We start from the raw sequence: 13,275 nt of genomic DNA, 5'->3' as shown, positions 1-13,275 counted from the left end.
AGTGATGATCCAAGAGCAGAGAGGATCAATACCCTGTTTATAAGCGGTTAATACAGATTTATACGCACTTTATCCACAAAGGAAATTTAAAGAGTTGCGTTTTCTCTTTAAATTAAGTCTGTTGGTTTTTTTCGTATTTAATTTGAATAAAGTGTGTTGGGTTTTTTGTCTCTCTTTTGTGTTTTATAACTGTCCCGTCATCACCATCAGCTGAGCTGCTGTGTAATACTTTGCATTAGATTGATAATAAATAAAGAACGCAGAAACTAAAATATTAAAAGACGATGTACATCCATCATCATCTTCATCATCATCATCATCATCATCACCATTAACAAGCGTCTCTTGATCTGATGTCTTTAAATCTGCATGTTTGGTGGAACTGTGACGGTTAACCAAAGAATTTGAGTTGGGTAACAATACAACTGTTTGTATAATTATATTTCCCCAGTAAGCACAATTTTAATTAATTATGTCCCAAACCTGTGGCCCTGCACACCCAACACAAATCATCCTTGTCCAGCTTGTTCTGTTTTATTAAATGTTTTAACTTCAAACATAAAGAGAAACAAGGGCTCCTAATTTGAAGGAAAAGAGCCCAACAATATGAACAACATCAATATTCAAAATTACTGTAATTTGTTATTTGTGGTAAACTCTTATATTTTTAAGAAGCATAAATAAATAATAATGAACATACCTGCTATTTTTTTTTCTTTTCCTATATTGAAAACACCCCACATCTGCTCAGACAGATCAGTTTTTTTTTTCGTTATTAAAGTCTAAATTTTAATGTTTAGCTGCAGTAATAATCAAGTACTCAGATACTTTAATTAAAGTACAAATACAACAGTGTAAAAATAGGCTACTCAATCACAACTATAAGTATTGTATTTAAAGTCAGTAAAATCCCACAAATATTATCAAAGCATCAGAAGCAACAAGCACTGGACATGCAGTAATTGTTTCTTTCAGTGTTTTAATATATAAAATATTATTGTATCACAATTATATTATCATGTAAACAGCATTTTAATAGCTGATCCGGTTGCAGCTGATTTAACATATATGATGGTATAATTGTGTTTTACACTGAAGAATGACAATCTTAAAAAATAATTATCAGCTGGTTATTAAGCCTTTTTTCTTAATATAATGAAATACAACTACAATGCTGGAGTAAAAGTACTCAGTTACTTTCCACCACTGATAAATATGAAACTTTTTGTTGGAGGAACGTCGCTCAATGGAACTGTACTGCAGGAACCCTTTTATGTTCCTTTGTCCAGGTAGGAGTAATTCCGCTGCGACACTCTACCGTCTGCGTCACTTCCTGTAACTGCAGATAAAGAAGGGCCTGGCGAGTGATCCGCGGGTCAATTTTTTGGGTTTGTTCGGTGAATCCGGCGGGAATCGGAGCCATCAGAACCGCAAACATGGTGAGTGTCTATTGGAGAGAGAGTCCACGGGCTCCCCGCCACGGGACTCTCCGTATTTTAATGAATTACGGTTTAATAGTGATGATGGCGGGAGTTTGAATGAACGTAAGATGAACGTCGGTGAAGAGCTGCAGCTCCGCGCGGGTCAAACCTATTAGTCAGATAATAATAATAATCAGTTCGTCGTCGGGTATCAGTCCCTTTGTCCGTTAACGAGCAACAAACAGTCGGTGACTTACTGTATGTTTGTTCTGTTAGCCGTTAGCACCCCAGTTAGCTTCCCGGTTATGTTATGGTCAGTTCGGTCTCCTTCATACAAATGCCCGAGTCGACGCTTGCGTTCAGTCTGAGTGTAAATACGGGTCCGTTAAACTACAGCCTGGGCTACTCACAGCCCGGTAACGGACTTGCTGAGTTTACGGACTGTAATCTTAGGCTAGCCCAGCTAATGGGGCTAACGGCTACACTCCGCCAGCCTTTAACAATGGGTCTGGGTGTTAGTCCGTGTCTCTGGTTCTGGGTCTTTTGTCGTCTTTCAGAAACCACAGCTAAAAAATAAAGGTTCAGGTTTTTTGTGCCAGAATGAAATAACATGTGGAACAAACTGACCTCATACCCGATTCTTCACAAACTACTCCAACAAGCTCCACATATTGATCTGATGCATAAAAAGTTGAAGAAGGAGCCGGGAGCAACTAATCATGATCAGAGTCTCATCAAAAGTCTCCACTTTACTGATCTACGAAGGTTCACTGGTGGTCATGGAGAGATGTTGCAGAGTGATGCCTCTCCACAAACAATCTTTGGCAGAGTTCAGTTGCATTAACAGGCTGAAGTTTCACAGTTCACATGAATTATCTACAGATGATATTATCTACAGCCGCTGATGTTTCCTGCAGGTTTTCTACCTGAAAACTTACCAAGTGAGATTAAAGGTTCAGTAAGTCTTGTTACAAGTCTGAGGACATTACTGATCCCATCAGTATTCAAAGTGGAACCAGGTATCAGAACCCAACCCAGATCTATATGATAAATGTTTGTATTGTTGTATTGGAGTGGGAAGGTGACATCACAGTGACGGTTGTCTCTGATTGGTTTTCAGACGGTGGGCAAGAGCAGTAAGATGCTGCAGCACATTGACTTCAGGATGAGGTGCATCCTGCAGGACGGTCGCATCTTCATCGGCACATTTAAAGCTTTCGACAAACACATGAACCTGATCCTGTGCGACTGTGACGAGTTCAGGAAGATCAAGTAAGTTCAAATGTTGACCTGTCACCTGATCATTACCTTTGTAATATCGATTAAACTGTTTATTCATTCATTCATCTGAAAAATTTTCCTTTTCATCAGGTTAATCAATCAATTAAAAACAGTCCTTAGTTTTGATTTCAATAATTTGACCTCTTCAGTCTTGTAAACATCATTTTGAATAAAGTTTTCTGTCCTCCCTTCTTTTGGAAGCCTCAGTTTTCATCATGTGGAAAGTTCAGAAGAATCCGGTTCCAGCTGTGACTGTTTTGTCAGACGCTCAGTATTGTTTATTAAAAACCTCCTTGAAGAGGAAACACCTCCTTCAGATAATGTGAAAACATCAGTTAGAGATGTGGAGACATTAGAAACTGAATGAATGAAACCACGTTTTAATCATGCTGTCAGTCCAGGGTTGTGGCCAAAGATCTGAGTGATCAGTGTCATCAGAGCGATCATCCCCTGCATATAAGTGATGCTTGTGCTGCGCACACACACTGACCAGCTGACCACCATTAAGCGCTGATTGTTGTGTGTAGGTGTTGTGCTGTGTTTAAATGAGGGAGGAGGAGATAGACAGACAGAATGCGTCACTTAGTGTGGTTTGTTTAGTTTTAACATGGCTATAAAATGTATGTTATCCTGCTGTCATCACACATGGGTTTTTGAGAAAGACGCTCTCTTGCTTGCTCTTTGGTCTCTCTTTTTCCCGTAAACCTATGTCAGTCAAGGCCATGGCATGTTTTGTAATGAGTTTGTCTTTTTTTCTCTCTCCTTTCTTCAGGCCAAAGAACTCAAAGCAGCCGGAGCGGGAGGAGAAGAGAGTGCTGGGTCTGGTTCTGCTGAGGGGGGAGAACCTAGTTTCTATGACAGTGGAGGGCCCACCCCCTAAAGATGTAAGTATTACTTGTAGCCAGGTAACGGTACAGCTCAAGTGTCTCCGGCTTCGGTTAACCAAACCTGATTCTCAAAAAACGTTATTAATAACTGTTCATTGACAAGCTCCTGTCTCCTGTCCGTCTGTGCTCAGACTGGTATAGCCCGGGTCCCATTGGCAGGTGTAGCCGGGGGTCCAGGTGTGGGACGGGCAGCAGGTCGTGGTGTCCCCGCAGGAGCTCCAATGCCTCAGGCTCCAGCTGGACTCGCCGGTCCAGTCAGAGGTGTCGGTGGGCCTTCGCAGCAGGTAACCATAGCAACAACATCTCCTCAGTGCTCAGGTGTGTGTGTATGTGTTCAGGTGATGACGGCTGCCTTTGTGTGTCTAGGTGATGACCCCGCAGGGCAGAGGGACGGTTGCCGCAGCAGCAGCAGGTGCAAGCATCGCCGGGGCCCCCACACAGTATCCACCTGGACGAGGAGCCCCACCCCCGATGGGTCGGGGAGCCCCACCTCCAGGTGAGAGGAACTGTGAAGTCACATGTTTGTCATCACCTGTAGTGATCTGTTAACATGTATTGATGCAGCAGCAGGTTGTTTCTCAGCTTGATGAATCTGGATGTTTTACCAACTTGGAACAAGATCCAAAATGGGACTAAATATCAAACTCTACGCAGAGACCCTAGAAACCGATTAGTGATGACCTACTGACACCAGGAACCAGCAGGTTCACTGCACCCACAGGCTCAGACCGATGTTCCATCTTGTTCTCAGCTGATCTGCAAAATATTTGTTGATTCTTTATTTGTCTCCAAGTGTCTGATGGAGCAGATTAGTTCAGTTTTAATCAGTTGAACGTGCCCAAGGCCTCGACATATTTTCTGCTCTATACGTTCATAAACCCACCTGCCCCTAAACCCAGGTGACCTACACTCAGTACTGTATGTGAACACCTCCTGTGTGACACTTGGAGACCTCAAACACCTGACTTGATTCTGTTTTCATTTTTCTGTCAGCTGATTTGTTGTTACCTGGCTCCTTTCCCTGCAGGTATGATGGGTCCTCCCCCTGGCATGCGGCCCCCTATGGGTCCTCCAATGGGGATGCCTCCTGGTCCCGGACGAGGAGCTCCAATGGGGATGCCCCCTCCAGGCATGAGGCCACCACCGCCTGGTATGAGAGGTAAGCTGTTACCATGGAGATGGGGTTGGTCAGCTCTTTGATGAGTGTAACATTGTTAATTGCATTATCGTTAATCATACTCGGTGTGAGCAGATCATGTGACCTCTTTGCTCTGGTGTTTTAGGACCGCCCCCTCCCGGGATGAGACCACCTCCCCGGCCCTGAAGAAGCCTCGCTCCGTCACTCACCTGTTGTATAGGTTTTTTTTAAAAAGTTCTGGTTTGCGTTTGTCGGTTTGTTTTTTTTAAATAAAGTTCGCTCAGGATGTTTGATTTCAGCTTGGCTGTGTTTTCATTTTCCATGGTAACCAGTTCAATAAAGGTCTGGAGTAACAGCCAAGCAGAGAACAGATTACATCATTAATATTTTAAACAAGAGATGGAGTTTGACAAACTGTCAACAAGATGACAATATTACAATGTGCACTGTACTGCCAATGTTGCTACTCTGAAAGCAAAGCTTAGCAATCTACCAATTACTTCACTCTGGAAGAAGATGAACTACAGTAAAGCGACTCTAGAGAGAAACCTAGTTTATTTGATTAAAGCTACTTAGAAAAAGTAATTCAAGCTACTTTGTAAAAAAAGAAAAATTATCAAGTTGACAATTTACATGTGATATGAAATTTATAAATAGATATAATACAAGAAAGTTGCATGCCAGCAAAATATGCCACTCAACTGAGTTGATTGCGAAAGATGTCTAATTGTTCACTGGTTGTAACAAACAGACACAATAAAATAATCCTGTTCATGGGAAAGTGTAAGGAACGTCAGCTTTGATTGTGTAAACAATAATTGCTTTAAGTATGACCATGGAGATTCTTCCTAAGGCTGAGATTTGGGAGGTTTATCCATGATGATGTCAATGAGTAAGCATTAAGCAACGTCCACCCTTGGCTTTTACACATGCACTACACAAAGATCACAAAGTGTGTGGTGGTGACTGCCTAATCAGCTGGTCAGAGGGTTCAATTACAGGAGAGCAGGAAGATTAAATAATTTCTTTCCTTTTGTAGCTCAAACTATAACTTGGTTATACTATAACCTGAAGTACCATCAAGCTACTGCAAAATGTAGTTAAGCTACTTTTTTTTAATTACATGTAGTTCTTTACTGCTCAATGGTCAATATGTCAGACAGTTTGTTAAAACCTATACACACTGTTTACTCACCCAAAAATATGCTCTAAAACATTTCAGGCCAGACAAGTTTACATCAGTCTGTTGAAACAGGAAATTAAATGTAATGTTTTATGAAAACGGAAGGTGATGGGGAAAGGTCACACATAGAGCAACACTTTCAGATTTTTAATCTCTTCTTGTTTTATTGATAACTATACACCATAGACAGGAGTAACTGCAGCACCTCACTCCGGCTTGCTCCCGCGAGATTTTAATTTCATGAGACACTGTCATGTTCTGTAACGCCGGCGAAAATCGGACTAAATCGAGAAATACAATTATAACCAGTCTTCTGTTATGAACAAAACTCATTAAGGAAATTTAACCAGCATGCATCACGTTAATATAATGGTATGCAGCGCCCCATGAAGTCGAACGCACCTTGTTTATGTCCTTGTTACTGCAATTAATTATTATAAACTTGAATTATACAGCGTGTGTGTCCACTTTGCTGTGAAAATAAAACTAACAAATACAGTGAGTTCTGCAGCTCATTATTTCATAAATTTTAAATGTTCAAAATCCCATTTTAATGTCAGATTAACAAAATCTCAGAGCCCAAATTTTGTGATTTTGCTCCCAGTCTCTTAAAAAAAAAAAACATTAACTACAACTTTAATGTTTTCATCTATTTATCGTGTAGAAGTTACAGCTCACACCTCATTATGAAAAGTTAAACATGGGGAGGAGACAGGAGGTCATGTGACCGTGTACTGTCATATGACCGCTGCGACTCTTCATTAGCTGCAGCTGCAGTCACAACGTTACCTGTGGAAAGAAGAAACCAGGTGCGGACAGAAGGTGAGTTGTCTCTTTGTCGACCGACAGAATCTCATTCATTTCTCTCTCGGGTTTTTAGTGTTTTGTGCCAAACTTTGCTGTTGTTTATGCGTGTTAGCAGTTAGCCTGAGCTAGCCTGCTTCCGGATTTAATAAAACAAACGGAAACTAACTTCATTGAGTTAAACTGTGTGACTTGCATAAGCGTGTTTGAGTTTGTTGTTAGTGTCATAAGTTAGGAGTCAGTTTAATAGAGAAACAGCAGGTTAAAAACAAACTGCCCGCATGTTCCCTTATGCGTAATCTACCAGACTTCATTGAAAAACACCGGAATTTAACATTTATTTTGTCATTGGGCAAAAATAACCTCCTAATTTATAACGGATAAAACAAATTGTTAATCGGAGCCTTCTTGTGACAGATTCAGCTGACACCACAAACCTTAGTTCCTCTTTAAAATCATGTGTTTTACATAATACATTCACGGTTCTCAGTCAATCACTCACACATTACATCCTTCACAATACCACGCGCTTTAGACCCGGTTCCTTTAATCCCGCAGCGCCCCCTGCTGGAGATCTCTGCACTCACCTCCCACTCAGATGATCTGAATGTGACTTGACCAACAGATGAAGAGCTGAGCAGCCTTCATCTCTGGGTCGTTTTCAGACGCCAGTGATGATTGATGATGTCACTTCCTGTTTTTCAGCCTCTAGATTTCAGATGGACATGTTGTTGCTGTGTTACTTCCTGTCCTTTCTGCTGGGCGGTGACGCAGCTCGAGATGCGGATGAGGTGACTTATCTGCCCGGTCTGCAGAAACAGCCGAGCTTCAGGCATTACTCTGGATACCTGAGTGTTGCTGATGGGAAACACCTGCACTACTGGTCAGTACCTGAGACACACACCTGACACATCATCTGATATTCACCTAAATCATAAAATATCAGCTGTAACAAACTCGGGGTGTTTTCATTTCTGAACACTTTCTGAAAAACAAAACAAACCTGAGGACACCTGTTGTCATGACTGGCTTTTTCTACCTGAGCATCAGTTAATCACCTGTGTACACTGTGTCACTTGAGCATCAATACATAGGCCAGTAAAGCCACACTGGAGTATAGAACACCTGAACTGACACACACCTGTACATTCACCCAACGTTGCTATGTCACCTACATGTTCACCTGAACCTCGCTGCGACCACCTGGGTTTTGGTACGTCACCTGAGCTTGTGGTTGTTTTTCAGGTTCCTGGAGTCTCAGAACAACCCGTCCTCTGACCCTGTGGTGTTGTGGTTGAATGGCGGCCCCGGATGCAGCTCTTTGGACGGACTGCTGACTGAACACGGACCCTTCCTGGTAGGTAACCTTTGACTCCACCCACTTAACCCGCACTCGCGTGTATCAGCGTTGGTGACCTCTGACCTCTGTCGTTTAAGATCCAAGATGATGGAGTGACACTGCAGTACAACCCGTACTCCTGGAACAAGGTCAGTTAAAATGTTGCAGGGTAAATCTGCACGCCATCATGTGATTTGGTTAATGCGTTTGTGATTTTTCTAAAAGCTGATTGGTTCACTGTTTCCGAGCAGATTGCCAACATGTTGTACCTGGAGTCTCCAGCAGGAGTTGGCTTCTCGTACTCTGACGATCAGAAATATGTCACCAACGACACGGAGGTCAGTGACACGTCTGAAACTCAAGTCCTGATTGGCTCACAGGTGTTCAGGTCTTAAAAGTGTTTTTTCTCCTCAGGTGTCGATGAACAACTACCTGGCTCTGAAGGAGTTCTTCAGTCTGTTTCCGGAGTTCAGCAAGAACGAACTTTTCCTCACCGGAGAGAGTTACGGAGGAATCTACATCCCGACGCTGGCGGAGAGGGTGATGGAGGACCCCAGCCTCAACCTGCAGGTATGCACTGCAGTACTACACACTGGTACTGCAGTACTGCACCCTACTGGTATTGCAGTATTACAAGCTGATAATATTTCAGGGTGGAGACAGAGGTGTAGGATCACTGTTAGCCTGTGGAATGCTATCATTAGCAATCATGTTATCTGTATCTTGCCTGTCCTGCTAGGGCGTTGCCGTGGGAAACGGTATGTCGAGTTATGAGATGAACGATAACTCTCTGGTGTACTTTGCGTACTACCACGGCCTGCTGGGAAGTCGACTGTGGAGCAATCTGCAGACGTTCTGCTGCAAAAACAAGACATGCAACTTCTTCAACAACCAGGAACCGAACTGCAGCGCCAGCGTAAGTCTGAACCGGTCTGAACCGGTCTGAACCAGTCTTCATACACAGCCAATCATAACTGGTTTATAGTTAAATAAATAAAATCATGTCTAAACAAGACTGAATCCAGCGATGATCTATATTAGACTAGTTTATTACTAGTCTGGTTAAACTGGACTAGTTTTATATTACTAGTCTGGCCCTGGTTTAGGTCCAGATGTTCTGGATCTTATAGGAAGGTCAAGTCCGTCTGAACTGGTTTATAGTGAGTTAAATCTAAATTTTGTCTCAGGTGGGGGAGGTTCAGGACATCGTCTACAGTTCAGGACTGAACATGTACAACCTGTACGCTTCCTGTCCAGGTGGAGTCGGCCAGAAAGTCAGGTGAGCTGTGACCTTTGACCTCTGACTCATCATCATTGTTTTACTTTACAGAACAAATGTAAATTTATTTAATCCAAAACACAGAGTCTGTAGCTGCTGCTGCTGCTGCTGCTGGACTTAAACTCACCAGCAGCCGGCGCAGGTGTCTCGAACACGGACAGGTGACAGGTGTTGACTTCTGTTATTGATTGTTTTATTGATTATCAGTGTTAACCAAGGCAAGCTGGTGATCAGGGATCTGGGGAACTCGTTCATCAACCATCCGTGGACTAAGCTTTGGAATCAGGTGAGTACGAAGTCACCTGTGTGTTTACATCAAAGCTCACTCACCTGACGGATGGATACATACCTGCTTTTCCTCTGACTCTGTGCAGAAGTTCCGAAATCTGGCAAATATCCACCTGTCTGTCCGTCTGGACCCCCCCTGTACCAACTCCACCCCCTCCACCCTCTTCCTGAACAACCCGTATGTCAAAGCCGCCATTCACATCAGTCCCAAAGCCCTGGATTGGGTCATCTGCAGGTAACTGCAACCTGAAACTTGCCTGTGACACCTGTCCCATTTCACACCTGCACAACTCTGCACATCTGAGAAAAAAAAAAAAAAAAAAAAAAACTACATACCTGTCCTATTGAACACCTGTTGACCTGTAAGTCAGAGCCACTCTACTCATCAGTCCTGAGGGTAATGTACACAACCTAAACTCACCTGTTGGACTACACCTTACACACCTGCTCACCTATCTGCACGTAACACTACCCATCTTTCACACCTGTACAACCATACATCTCTCCTACTACACCTGTCCCGCTCCACATTACACTGTTGTTTATTGTCCCTGACTTTAGTGTGTGTGTGTGTGTGTGTGTGTGTGTGTGTGTGTGTGTGTTTCCCCTGCTGTGATTTGTCAATAAAGTTGTTAAAAAAACCTTTTTACCTCTTCCTTGTGTTGCAGTGCTGAGGTGAATCTGAACTATGGTCGTCTCTACATGGACGTCAAGAAACAGTACCTGAAGCTGCTCTCTGCTCTGGTCGGTGAACACACCTGTTTTTGTTTAACGTTTTAATTTAGTTAGACTCATGAGATAACATCCACTCTCACTTCAATTCAGTATAAAAGTGTAACGTGGATCACTGGTAAAATGAACAGCAGAGTAGTGACGGAGATGTGCAGAAAGGGGGGAATATAATAACTGGATTTCCACAGGAAGAAAAGAACTCCTGTGGAGTTCAGTGGCGCACTTGCTCAGAGACCCACTTCCAATCCGGTCCGAACACCGTCCCACTCGGTGACGGACTGTAAGTCTGTGTGGAGTCACACTCACGGCTCTGGAGGGTCTCTTAATTAAGAGGGAGGGTATAAATACAGCGGCAAACGTTGGGACACCCTCACCTTTCTGCCACGAAAACGGGAAATTTTATCAGCATGGTGTTCAAACAACATGTTTCAGCTGCAGCGACGTGTTGTGATCCATCACCTGCTGGGTGCAGATTCTAGCGATGATGCAGCAGCAGGTAAGCACGCCGCTTCAGTTATTTGCACTCTTGTGTTTGCAGCATAAACGTTTTTTTTCGTATCTCCTCTTCTTCTTTTTTGTAAGTACATTTGTAAGACTACATGGTTTTACTATAAGATAGTTTTTAACATCTTGTGTAGCTTTACATTCATTAGGGGCCGGATTGGACCTGGGTCTCTGAATGTGCTGATGTTTATATAGAGAGAGAGAGAGATGATGGAGTCAGATGTTTAACAGTGACAGGAACTATAGAGCTCAGCTGGTGATTAGCTGATGGGTGTGGCCTGTTAATCCAGGTGTGTGTGTGTGTGTGTGGTGCACGTCCTTGTTAAAGTTTTGTGATGTTCTCTGCAGAAGTACCGTGTCCTGGTGTATAACGGAGACGTGGACATGGCCTGTAACTTCATGGGGGACGAGTGGTTCGTGGAATCTCTGCATCAGCAGGTAACTTCCTGTTAAAGTTAATAATCAAGTGGGTCCAGTTGTGAAAGGCAGTTAGAATAAGGTACAAGGTAGTCTCAAAGTGTGATGCCAGGTGTCTTCAGGTGTAGTAACCTCAGGTGTCTTTCAGGTGGAGGTCCAGAGGCGTCCATGGCTCTATGATGATAAAGACGGTCGGCAAGTCGGAGGCTTCGTCAAAGAGTTTGACAACATCGCCTTCCTCACCATCAAGGTAAACACCTTGTTTATCATTATCAGCTGACCCTGTGAGGTCATCTTTATCAGGTCTGCTGCTGCTCACCTGTCTGAGTTTTTAATGTGTTTTATTGATGGTAGGTCTCATGATGTTTGATCCACATTCTGCACAGGTTGCTCATCTGTGATCTGTTTTACTGTTGATTGATTTATTGGTGATGGGAGGGTTGTATTGTTTAGACTCTGCTGCTGACCTTTGACCTCTGTCCTCCTGCAGGGTTCTGGTCACATGGTTCCAACAGATAAACCAATTGCTGCCTACGCCATGTTCACCAGATTCATCAAGAAACAACCCTACTGACCTCTGACCTCTGCGAGTCACCGCTCCCTCTTTCTCTTTGTTCTGTTTGAACTTCTCAGACAGCAATAATTTTTATTTGATCTTTTTTTTTTTTTTTCTTTTCTTTTTCTCACTGCCAGCCAATCGGTACAGCTCTCCTGTGTTGCCTGGCAACAAGATTATTGCTTTAGGAAATTAAGTCTCAACCTCAGCCAATCACTCACTTGGTGGCCGTGGAGACCTTGTGTGGTTTTCATGGAAACGAGCACTGCCGTCAGTCTGTCCGTTGATTTTAATGTGAAAAGTATTATGGTGTATTTTTTTTTTTTTTCATTTAAAGGGAAAAACCACAAAATAAAATTTAATTCAAAACGAGGACTCGACTGATGTTTTCATTTCATCTGGACCTTCTCTGACTGTTGTGGGAAAAACCTGAACCAGCAGGGATTTTTAGTTGTTTAAAGGTGCTAACTTTGTGTCTCTCAGTCTGGGGGTCCTGTAGCAGGGATGGGTGGGTGGTCTCATACTGTCCATAGATGTCTGAAATCTGTTTAACCTCTGACCGTGGTGTGGTCACACTGAATCAGACTCATGTTAACCCTTTGTATCGACTCTAGATCCAGTTCACTGCAGAGTGGGCGTGTGTCTTTAGTGCAGAATGAGAAGAAAATTGCACAGTGAGCTTTAAATACTGTCGGACTCTGACGGCAAACACCACCCTGCATGTTGATGCTGCGTCACTCTGATTGTTGACTGTAAACTGAAACTGTCCTGGTACACAGTACTGTACTGTCACCTGCCAGTCACAGCTCAGGGCGAAGAGGGCACAGGCTCTACTTAAACTGATACAGTGAGAAGAAGTGTGAAGTTTCCCAGCTTACCCTGAAGGCAGCGGCAGGAGGAGGTTTATGTTTTTGACCTTCAATGAGACTGGACTGATTTCACTGTTTGTGTTTGCATGTCAGCTCAACGACTCACCTGCTGCTCACTCTCCTGGACTCACCTGTGCAGGTACGACATTTCATCTCTTTCTGTGACATTAATCTGTGAGACAGACTGAACAAGTGTCTAATGGTGGTGAGTTCACTGTCACCGTTTAAATCAGTTTTTAACTGTTAGTGTCAGAGTTGAAATCTAACCTCCCGTGGAGTCGCAGCAGGTGTCTGGCCTGGGTTTGTTACTGGTGTCTCATGAAATCACTTTTTTTTTCTCTCTACTTCTCTGAAACAAACTGATCTCTGACCAGCCAGATATGATAAGTAGATACATAAATAACCAAGTGCATTATGGGAAATGTAGCATCTAGTCTGTCTGTCATAACAACTGAAGAGACCAAGTGAAGACCTGCAATAACTCTTTAACCTTACTGAAGAAAAAACCTGAAGCCTTTTCATCAACTGAAAAACCATTTGTTAACTTATTAAACTTATGTCTGTCTCTGTCTCAGGG

The 13,275-nt window shown here is 43.1% G+C and overlaps 2 protein-coding genes across 2 annotated transcripts; both read left to right on the top strand.

The window, feature by feature from the left end:
* Positions 1 to 1,285: 1,285 nt before the first annotated feature.
* On the top strand, positions 1,286 to 5,020 carry snrpb (small nuclear ribonucleoprotein polypeptides B and B1). Its single transcript, XM_056400999.1, has 7 exons — positions 1,286 to 1,439; positions 2,542 to 2,693; positions 3,475 to 3,586; positions 3,721 to 3,873; positions 3,956 to 4,085; positions 4,617 to 4,748; positions 4,873 to 5,020. Exons 1-7 carry the CDS (start codon positions 1,437 to 1,439, stop codon positions 4,911 to 4,913), a joined length of 723 nt encoding a protein of 240 aa, XP_056256974.1. The 5' UTR covers positions 1,286 to 1,436; the 3' UTR covers positions 4,914 to 5,020.
* A 1,608-nt stretch (positions 5,021 to 6,628) lies between these two features.
* ctsa (cathepsin A) lies at positions 6,629 to 12,201 on the top strand. The gene is made up of 14 exons (XM_056385440.1): positions 6,629 to 6,732; positions 7,420 to 7,597; positions 7,960 to 8,071; positions 8,152 to 8,202; positions 8,305 to 8,391; positions 8,468 to 8,623; positions 8,793 to 8,969; positions 9,241 to 9,332; positions 9,540 to 9,618; positions 9,707 to 9,855; positions 10,289 to 10,364; positions 11,205 to 11,294; positions 11,422 to 11,523; positions 11,764 to 12,201. The coding sequence occupies exons 2-14, from the start codon at positions 7,434 to 7,436 to the stop codon at positions 11,845 to 11,847; spliced, it is 1,419 nt and encodes a 472-aa protein (XP_056241415.1). The 5' UTR covers positions 6,629 to 6,732; positions 7,420 to 7,433; the 3' UTR covers positions 11,848 to 12,201.
* The last annotated feature ends 1,074 nt before the right edge of the window (positions 12,202 to 13,275 follow it).

This window comes from Seriola aureovittata, chromosome 2 (genome assembly GCF_021018895.1).
Source record: "Seriola aureovittata isolate HTS-2021-v1 ecotype China chromosome 2, ASM2101889v1, whole genome shotgun sequence".
NCBI classification, from domain to species: Eukaryota; Metazoa; Chordata; class Actinopteri; order Carangiformes; family Carangidae; genus Seriola; species Seriola aureovittata.
The sequence above is the reverse complement of the archived record's forward strand: the minus strand, read 5'-3'. Positions and strand labels throughout refer to the sequence as shown.